The following is a 7,687-nucleotide window of genomic DNA, read 5'->3' as shown; positions in this document are numbered from 1 at the left end:
TAGCTAGAGTCCTGAGAAAGTGTGAAGAATAAAGAGAAGAAGGTACATGTAATATAACATTTATTAATATGGAACATCGACGCAGAGGCTAGTTGAAAGCATCGGTACTTTTGAGATTTTTAATGCCTTCGGGGCTCCAGCGGCATCTTCGTACTTAAAGACATACATATCATCGTAATCGTTATCACAAGTGGTTTTGTTTTCCTTTTGATTCGTTAAACCTGAACCAACTGCGAGTAGGAGAAATGCAGAGAACTTAGTTATTAGTGAGCTTAGTCGGCTATTGGCTGGCAGCTACAGCGGAAATCTACAAAGCAGTAAATAGCTACGAAACAAGGCAAGTTCTGCTGAGAAGTGTCTGAAATGGCGATGCGACCAAATGGATCTTTGGCGTGTGCTGGTTTTTGCTATTTCATAATATGCGTATGTTCTGACGATTGACCTCGAACAGGGTGTGGTCCTCTTCATCACTATTCACGTCCTCGATGGCCATGGGCAGTGGTGTCAGCTCCTGGTTGGCCCGGTCGCCTTGCACGCCGTACTTGCGCTCCGCCCGGGAGAGTCGCAGCCTGCAATGATTTGCGCTTTGATTAGTCTTATCACCTCTAATCGCTAGTATAGATTTCAAAACATGCAATTATCATATAAAAAAAAAAATGTATATAATGACAATCAATATTGCATATAATGTACTGATAAGAACATTTAAAACATTACACTAAATATTAAATTACTAATTTAATTTTAATTAATATTTTAATAATATTTTAATTCAAAAATATCTCAAAAATGTATATTATTTGCGTTTTTCAAATACCTTATTGCATGCAAAGTTACCAATAAAAGGTATGTAAACCTTTTTACACGCTTTTCAGAACAATAGTCTACGGTTCGAGGATATGACCTCCAGCAACTCACCTATAAACCCTCATTATGAGCAGAAGAATTGCCGTACTGGTAATTCCCACTAGGATGTAAACGACAGCCTGGCCCGGAAAGTCCACATCGGGGGACATGGGAGACCGTTCCACATGCACATCATCCACCTGAAGACTTCCAATGGACTGAGCCGATTCCGGTGTCTTACCGGTCCCTGGTGGAACTGGTGGAGCGGCCCGGACACCTGGGGCAGCCGGAGCAGCCTGTGCTCCTGCCGGAGTATTCTCAGCTTGAGATTTCTTCACGACTGGCTTCCTAGCCTCCACTTGGACAGCCGGCGCACTATGCTCAGCAATTACCACCGACTTTTGGGGCGCCTGGGTGGCTGCGTCACAGGATTGCTGATGGAAAAGTACCAGCAGCAGTGCTGTAGCCACTAAGTAGAAGCCGCGGCAGGCCATTTTCTCGTATCCAACAATACAAATTACTAAATTTAGCCGCGTCTTAGGATAAACAATGACCTTTTAAATTTCTTTGCTGTTCTGTTTTTGTTTTGCTTAGCGTCAGAGTTGCCACACACTTCAAAGCAAACGAATTAGGAATGAAATATACGTGTAAGCCTACCACACATGGTCACATTGGTTTGAGTGCTGGATGAGTTGTATTTCGTACGAACATTAGGGTGAACCTTATAAAACTATATATATCTGAAATGGGCTTTAATAAATATTTGCAGTACTCTTGTTTTGAACACCAAGCCTATTAAAACCAAACAATTATTATATTGATTCTTCTCAGGTTCCTGGAACTGCGCCCATGAAAATGTCATATTTAAAGTGACTGTATCCACTTACGAATTTCTAAAATTTAAGATACGAAACGCATTTTCGGTATTTTACAACACGCTTTGAAGAGCCTGAGCACTATAGCGATTTTTTCGATCTTTCGGCTCCTTTGAGACATAATAATAAAGAATTTCCTCAAGTAATACAAATATATGAGATTGCCCCCTATAGTGGTGGTAAGCCCAACAATCGATACCACCGTGGAGGGATTTCCATCTCAATGGCCGTGCGGTCTCTCTATTTTAATAGTTAGGAATAAACGAAAGTTAGTAATTTTCACAGAAAAAAAGTTGATTTAATTATAAGCACGATAGTGAAAAAAACGTTTTAATTTAGTTTAGTTTTAATTTAAAGAGCGACTAGCAACAGGTAATTCAAAGCAAAAAGAGGGAAAATGCAACTACAGACGAGAATTCGGGCTATGAAAATGGCGAACAAAAGAGAAAAGTGTGTGTGCTCCAAGGGGAAATCAAATCACGACGTCACGAAAAGAAAACTCAGGCACACAGCTCATTTTTCCAGAAAAATTTATTTCGTTTGGAGGCAGCTATCTGAAAAATCGGAAAAATGTTAACTATTTAGTTGTGAAATGGTTATGTGAGCTATCTTTTTTTTTTCTTGGCTTTGTGCTTTTGTGTGTGTGTGAAGGCGAGGGCGACTGCATTCGTGTGTATGTGAGTGTTTATTTAACCAGGAAGTTGGGTTTTCGAACACGATCTATCGATAAGCGGGGGCGGTGGTGGGGCTTTACCTGCCATCCGATTGGCCGATACCCTACATTGCAGGGCATGTCCGACCACCTCGCATTGCATTACAGCTTAAGCTCGGTGCGTGCATGTGTGTATTCCGCAAGTCTCTCTTTTATTGCTGTGACATTGGATCATAATAGGCGACCTTCGGGTCGTCGCTTTTTACGTGGCGAGGCCTACCACATTCCCACTCCCATTCCGTTTCTGTACCGATTCGTCTCGTCTGCAGATTGACACTTAAAATTCCAAAATTGGAACACCGATTCGCCAAGATTCCGGCCACAGCTCCCAGGACGAGAGCCGCGAAACGTCGCCACTTGGAAAGCAGCAGCAATCCCCTGTCGCCCGCGCAGCACTCATCACCTAGGGTCATTGCCTCCTCCAGCCCAGCGCCACTGCAGGGACAGCATCCTCCAGTGGAAGAAGGCAGAAGGCCATTACCACCACCCACCGCCGCCAGGATGAACCGCTCCGGCAATTCCCAGACCACACAGAAACTCGTCAACCTGGACGATATCTGGAGCGAATTGGTCGAGGGCATTCTGCAGGTGTTTGAGCACGAGAAGTCCCTCACTCGCAGCCAGTACATGCGTTTCTACACGCATGTCTACGACTACTGCACCAGCGTGAATGCGGCTCCAAGCGGACGCAGTAGCGGGAAGACCGGCGGGGCCCAGCTGGTGGGCAAGAAGCTATACGACCGGCTGGAGCAATTTCTCAAGTCATACCTGAGCGAGCTGCTCACCAAGTTTAAGGCCATTAGCGGCGAAGAGGTGCTCCTATCGCGCTACACCAAACAGTGGAAGTCGTACCAGTTCTCCAGCACCGTGCTGGACGGCATCTGCAACTACCTGAACCGCAACTGGGTAAAGCGCGAATGCGAGGAGGGGCAAAAGGGTATCTACAAGATCTACCGACTGGCCCTCGTCGCCTGGAAGGGGCATTTGTTCCAAGTGCTAAACGAGCCGGTCACCAAGGCAGTGCTCAAGTCTATTGAGGAGGAGCGGCAAGGCAAGCTCATCAACCGGTCGTTGGTTCGGGACGTTATCGAGTGCTACGTGGAGCTCAGCTTTAACGAGGAGGATACCGATGCCGAGCAGCAGAAGTTATCCGTCTACAAGGACAACTTTGAGAGCAAGTTTATCGCAGATACTTATGCCTTCTACGAGAAGGAGTCGGACGCTTTCCTGTCCACCAACACGGTCACCGAGTATCTGAAGCACGTCGAAAACAGGCTGGAGGAGGAGACGCAGCGCGTTCGCGGCTTTAATTCGAAGAACGGTCTTTCCTATCTGCACGAGACCACGGCGGATGCGCTTAAATCCACATGCGAACAGGTGGGATTGCCTACCGTGTCCAACTTTAAAGCCGCCTACTAACCGTATCAATGTCTTTCAGGTTCTTATTGAAAAACATCTGAAAATATTTCACACCGAGTTTCAGAATCTGCTCAATGCAGACCGAAACGATGATCTGAAACGGATGTACTCCTTGGTCGCCCTCTCGCCCAAAAACCTGACAGATCTTAAGTCCATTCTTGAGAATCACATACTCCACCAGGGAACGGAGGCCATTGCCAAATGCTGTACTACCGACGCGGCCAACGATCCCAAGACGTACGTCCAGACCATCCTGGACGTGCACAAGAAGTATAACGCCCTAGTTCTGACGGCGTTCAATAATGACAACGGATTCGTGGCCGCCTTGGATAAGGCGTGCGGAAAGTTCATAAACTCGAACGTGGTCACAATTGCAAACAGTGCTAGCAAGTCGCCCGAATTGCTGGCCAAGTACTGCGATCTGTTGTTGAAAAAGTCCTCTAAGAATCCAGAGGACAAGGAGCTCGAGGACAATCTTAACCAGGTGATGGTCGTGTTCAAGTATATCGAGGATAAGGACGTCTTCCAAAAATATTACTCCAAAATGCTTGCTAAGCGTTTGGTTAACCACACATCGGCTTCGGATGACGCCGAGGCTATGATGATCTCCAAGCTGAAGCAGACGTGTGGCTACGAGTACACCGTTAAGCTGCAGCGGATGTTCCAGGACATTGGCGTCTCAAAGGACTTGAACTCGAACTTTAAGCAGTACCTGGCCGAGAAAAATGTGACCATGGAAATTGACTTTGGAATAGAGGTCCTGTCCTCTGGCTCATGGCCTTTTCAGCTGAGCAACACCTTCCTGCTTCCATCCGAACTGGAGCGATCAGTGCGACAGTTTAATGAGTTTTACGCTGCCCGCCACTCTGGTCGCAAGCTCAACTGGTTGTATCAGATGTGCAAGGGCGAACTTTTAATGAACGTCAACCGCAATACTTCCTCCACCTACACCCTGCAGGCCAGCACCTTCCAAATGTCAGTGCTGCTCCAGTTTAATGATCAGCTCAGTTTTACAGTCCAGCAACTGCAGGACAACACACAGACGCAACAGGAGAACTTGATTCAGGTGAGAGTGAATCGTGTCAATAGCTAGATATGTACTTAAGTGCTTCTTCTTTCAGGTATTGCAAATACTACTCAAGGCGAAGGTGCTGACCTCCAGCGACAATGAGAACTCGCTGACGCCCGAGTCGACGGTGGAGTTGTTCCTAGATTACAAGAACAAGAAACGCCGAATTAACATCAACCAGCCTCTGAAGACTGAACTTAAAGTGGAGCAGGAGACTGTACATAAGCACATAGAGGAGGACCGAAAACTGCTGATCCAGGCGGCGATCGTCCGCATCATGAAGATGCGCAAACGACTCAACCACACCAATCTAATTTCGGAGGTGCTTAATCAGCTGTCAACGCGCTTTAAGCCTAAGGTGCCCGTGATCAAGAAGTGTATAGACATCCTGATTGAGAAGGAGTATCTAGAGCGAATGGAGGGACACAAAGACACATATAGTTATCTCGCCTAAGTTTATGTTAAATGTACAACTTTCGCTGTTTCATCTATGCCAGCCATTAAAAATATCATCAATATACTTAGAATCGTGTGGACCCTCCGCTCCCCTTCTCCCAGCCCGAAATAAACTGCCGCCGAAACATTCGAACTGTTAGCGAGCTAAAAATATTCCATGCTTCGCATAATATGTGCAATTCTCGCCAACGCGTCACTAACTTCATCTTCCGTCACCCAGCACCTCATGTAAAGAAAAGGCCAGTCGCAGGGATCAAGTGAACCCGTTGACCATATTACAGCTGACGAATCCAGCCTTTGTAATTCCAATTTCCGAGGACAACCCAGGTTCCCAGCCTACAATAGACTTCTGCAGGGGCTGTACGGTATACATATGTAGCGATTTTCTTTAATACGCATTGTTCGATCAATATTTGTTTTAACTAGCTTACGTTTATTCATAATTCGCTGTATGCATATACGATTATTATAATTCTACGAAGCAAAAAAGTGTTTAGTTCACAAAACTATGTACGTTTACCTTTGGTGCGGTCATTTTTATTGAGTATTCTTTTCTACTGCTGAATGCTTAACTTTTGGTTCAGGTTCATACTGCTCGCAATGGCGTAGACGGTGAAGGCAAACTTGGCTACCTGCAAGGATCGGAGTTCGGAGTTTGCTTTACTGTTCTGTCCGAGAGCAGTGGACTTACATTTATGTTAGTGGCCAGATTTATTTTGAATATGTTCATGGCTGTGAAGGTCATGGGTTGCTGCAGTTTCTGCAGGAACTGAATGAGGGTCCGATGGTACCGCTTGTTCTGCACCCACCAGGCGGAATGGAAAAGAGCGTCGGCCACCTCGTTGCAGTCATCCACGATGGCGTTGCAGTAAAAGCAAAGCGGAAACGTCTGCAGAAGCACGGCCATAACGTAGGTTACTATGCCAAATCGGGTCGATTGATCAGCGAACCACACCATGTTGATCATAGTGACCCCCAGAATCGATCCGCAAATGATGAATTGAGCAAATATCGTGACAGAGATGATGGGTTGAATGGCATCACAAAAACTGGATAAAAAACAGAGGTATGTTTTACCATTGAACGAATAACTTAATGCATGCATTAAGAGTAAATTAATTTATTTGAAATAAATTCGTTTTATGTCAAATCGTTTGATATACCATTTATTTTAACCTGAATGTTCAGAAAATTGTAGTATATATGGTATTTCTATTCACAAATATAGCTTTGTAAAGGAGTTCTTATAAAAGTTGTACTTTTCATTATTTTCTGAATAAATTCAGAACAGTTGATAGAAAATATAATTTACGGGTGTTGATATTTTCTATCAATATTTCTAAAAAACTGACTTACTTTAGCATGGTTCTGTGAGCCTTGATACAATCCACCAACGTTTTAAGCATGTAGCTCGGGTCGGTGCTACCCTCGTTGCTGGGATCTCCCAAGTAAATGATACGATCCTTGAGCAACAGAATATGAGTACGCAGGGCTGCCACGTAAATCACAGGGTATGAATCGGTGGCTGAGGACCCATATATGGCCCAACCCACGGTGATATATTCCAGAAAACTCTGGATGTACAGCTGGGCCCGATCAACTCGCCAGTTTACGAACGGATAGTACGTATTGTAGGGAACACGGTTGTGCAAAAGTCCGTCCACAAGCGAGGAGGTGGCGTAGAAGCCGTAGACCGCGACGAAGATCAGGTACAGCCTGCTAACGGCGGCCACCATTTCGCGTACCTTGCGCTTCTCCGCCGGCTTCACGCAGTACTCATCCAATTCGTCTAAGTGCTTATTGGCCAGTTCCAAACGGTTCATGTAGACTATCAAAGCGAAGAACTTCAGAGCAAAGCACCATGCGTTGAGGCACAATTGCAGGGATTGTAGCAGCAGCTCCGGCGGGAACTCCGAACGATAGATCACGTAGTTTATGGGATAACTTATGGGAAGTATCACCATATTGTAGGTGAAAGAAAAAAACCTGATAATCTTGCGGCCTATACCGAAGTCGTTGTCCACATCTAGGCCAGAATTTCGCAGTGTCTCCTTTAGAAATGCATTCGAGTCCCTAGATCTCATAGGCTCCGATAAAGGAACCGGATAGATAAGCTTAAAGTGTCGGAACATCTATGATATTAAATGGTTAAGGCTATGAAGTAACTGTCGAGAGGAGGAATTCGGAATGCTTTTATAGTCCGCGATTTATAGTTATTAATTACCGGTTGCCAATTTAGTAGGCGTTCCTCTTTTTGTTGCAAGGTATTTTACATATGTCAAAACATATCAAATTATTAAGCGATACTTC

At 45.1% G+C, this 7,687-nt stretch overlaps 3 protein-coding genes across 5 annotated transcripts; 1 reads left to right on the top strand and 2 right to left on the bottom strand.

Annotated features, from left to right (window-relative positions):
• Positions 1-42: 42 nt before the first annotated feature.
• LOC6541019 lies at positions 43-1,500 on the bottom strand. Its single transcript, XM_015159116.2, has 2 exons — positions 919-1,500; positions 43-569 (listed from the first exon to the last, which is right to left on the bottom strand). The coding sequence occupies exons 1-2, from the start codon at positions 1,338-1,340 to the stop codon at positions 413-415; spliced, it is 579 nt and encodes a 192-aa protein (XP_015014602.1). The 5' UTR covers positions 1,341-1,500; the 3' UTR covers positions 43-412.
• A 390-nt stretch (positions 1,501-1,890) lies between these two features.
• LOC6540969 (cullin homolog 1) lies at positions 1,891-5,883 on the top strand. Of its 3 annotated transcripts, none has more exons than XM_026978277.1 (4): positions 1,891-1,989; positions 2,703-3,810; positions 3,872-4,918; positions 4,974-5,620. In XM_026978277.1, exons 2-4 carry the CDS (start codon positions 2,935-2,937, stop codon positions 5,373-5,375), a joined length of 2,325 nt encoding a protein of 774 aa, XP_026834078.1. In that variant the 5' UTR covers positions 1,891-1,989; positions 2,703-2,934; the 3' UTR covers positions 5,376-5,620. The 3 variants fall into 3 exon arrangements, with proteins under 3 accessions (XP_026834078.1, XP_015014736.1, XP_026834079.1); XM_015159250.2 differs by having other exon boundaries at positions 1,902-2,093; positions 4,974-5,883; XM_026978278.1 differs by lacking the exon at positions 1,891-1,989 and adding an exon at positions 2,153-2,171.
• LOC6540975 (odorant receptor 43b) lies at positions 5,793-7,682 on the bottom strand. Its single transcript, XM_001970521.3, has 3 exons — positions 6,734-7,682; positions 6,069-6,426; positions 5,793-6,009 (listed from the first exon to the last, which is right to left on the bottom strand). Exons 1-3 carry the CDS (start codon positions 7,507-7,509, stop codon positions 5,932-5,934), a joined length of 1,212 nt encoding a protein of 403 aa, XP_001970557.1. The 5' UTR covers positions 7,510-7,682; the 3' UTR covers positions 5,793-5,931.
• Between the last annotated feature and the right edge of the window lie 5 nt (positions 7,683-7,687).

This window comes from Drosophila erecta, unplaced genomic scaffold (assembly GCF_003286155.1).
Source record: "Drosophila erecta strain 14021-0224.00,06,07 unplaced genomic scaffold, DereRS2 tig00000055-arrow-pilon, whole genome shotgun sequence".
NCBI classification, from domain to species: domain Eukaryota; kingdom Metazoa; phylum Arthropoda; class Insecta; order Diptera; family Drosophilidae; genus Drosophila; species Drosophila erecta.
The sequence above is the reverse complement of the archived record's forward strand: the minus strand, read 5'-3'. Positions and strand labels throughout refer to the sequence as shown.

Coding starts and splice junctions, on each gene's coding strand:
- LOC6541019 (XM_015159116.2), bottom strand. CDS start 1,340: ATGGCCTGCCGCGGCTTCTACTTAGTGGCTACAGCACTGCTGCTGGTA. Junction 570..918: donor CTCATAATGAGGGTTTATAG/GTGAGTTGCTGG, acceptor AAATCATTGCAG/GCTGCGACTCTCCCGGGCGG.
- LOC6540969 (XM_015159250.2), top strand. CDS start 2,935: ATGAACCGCTCCGGCAATTCCCAGACCACACAGAAACTCGTCAACCTG. Junction 3,811..3,871: donor TTAAATCCACATGCGAACAG/GTGGGATTGCCT, acceptor AATGTCTTTCAG/GTTCTTATTGAAAAACATCT. Junction 4,919..4,973: donor AACAGGAGAACTTGATTCAG/GTGAGAGTGAAT, acceptor TTCTTCTTTCAG/GTATTGCAAATACTACTCAA.
- LOC6540975 (XM_001970521.3), bottom strand. CDS start 7,509: ATGTTCCGACACTTTAAGCTTATCTATCCGGTTCCTTTATCGGAGCCT. Junction 6,427..6,733: donor GCTCACAGAACCATGCTAAA/GTAAGTCAGTTT, acceptor TTTTTTATCCAG/TTTTTGTGATGCCATTCAAC. Junction 6,010..6,068: donor ATCTGGCCACTAACATAAAT/GTAAGTCCACTG, acceptor CGATCCTTGCAG/GTAGCCAAGTTTGCCTTCAC.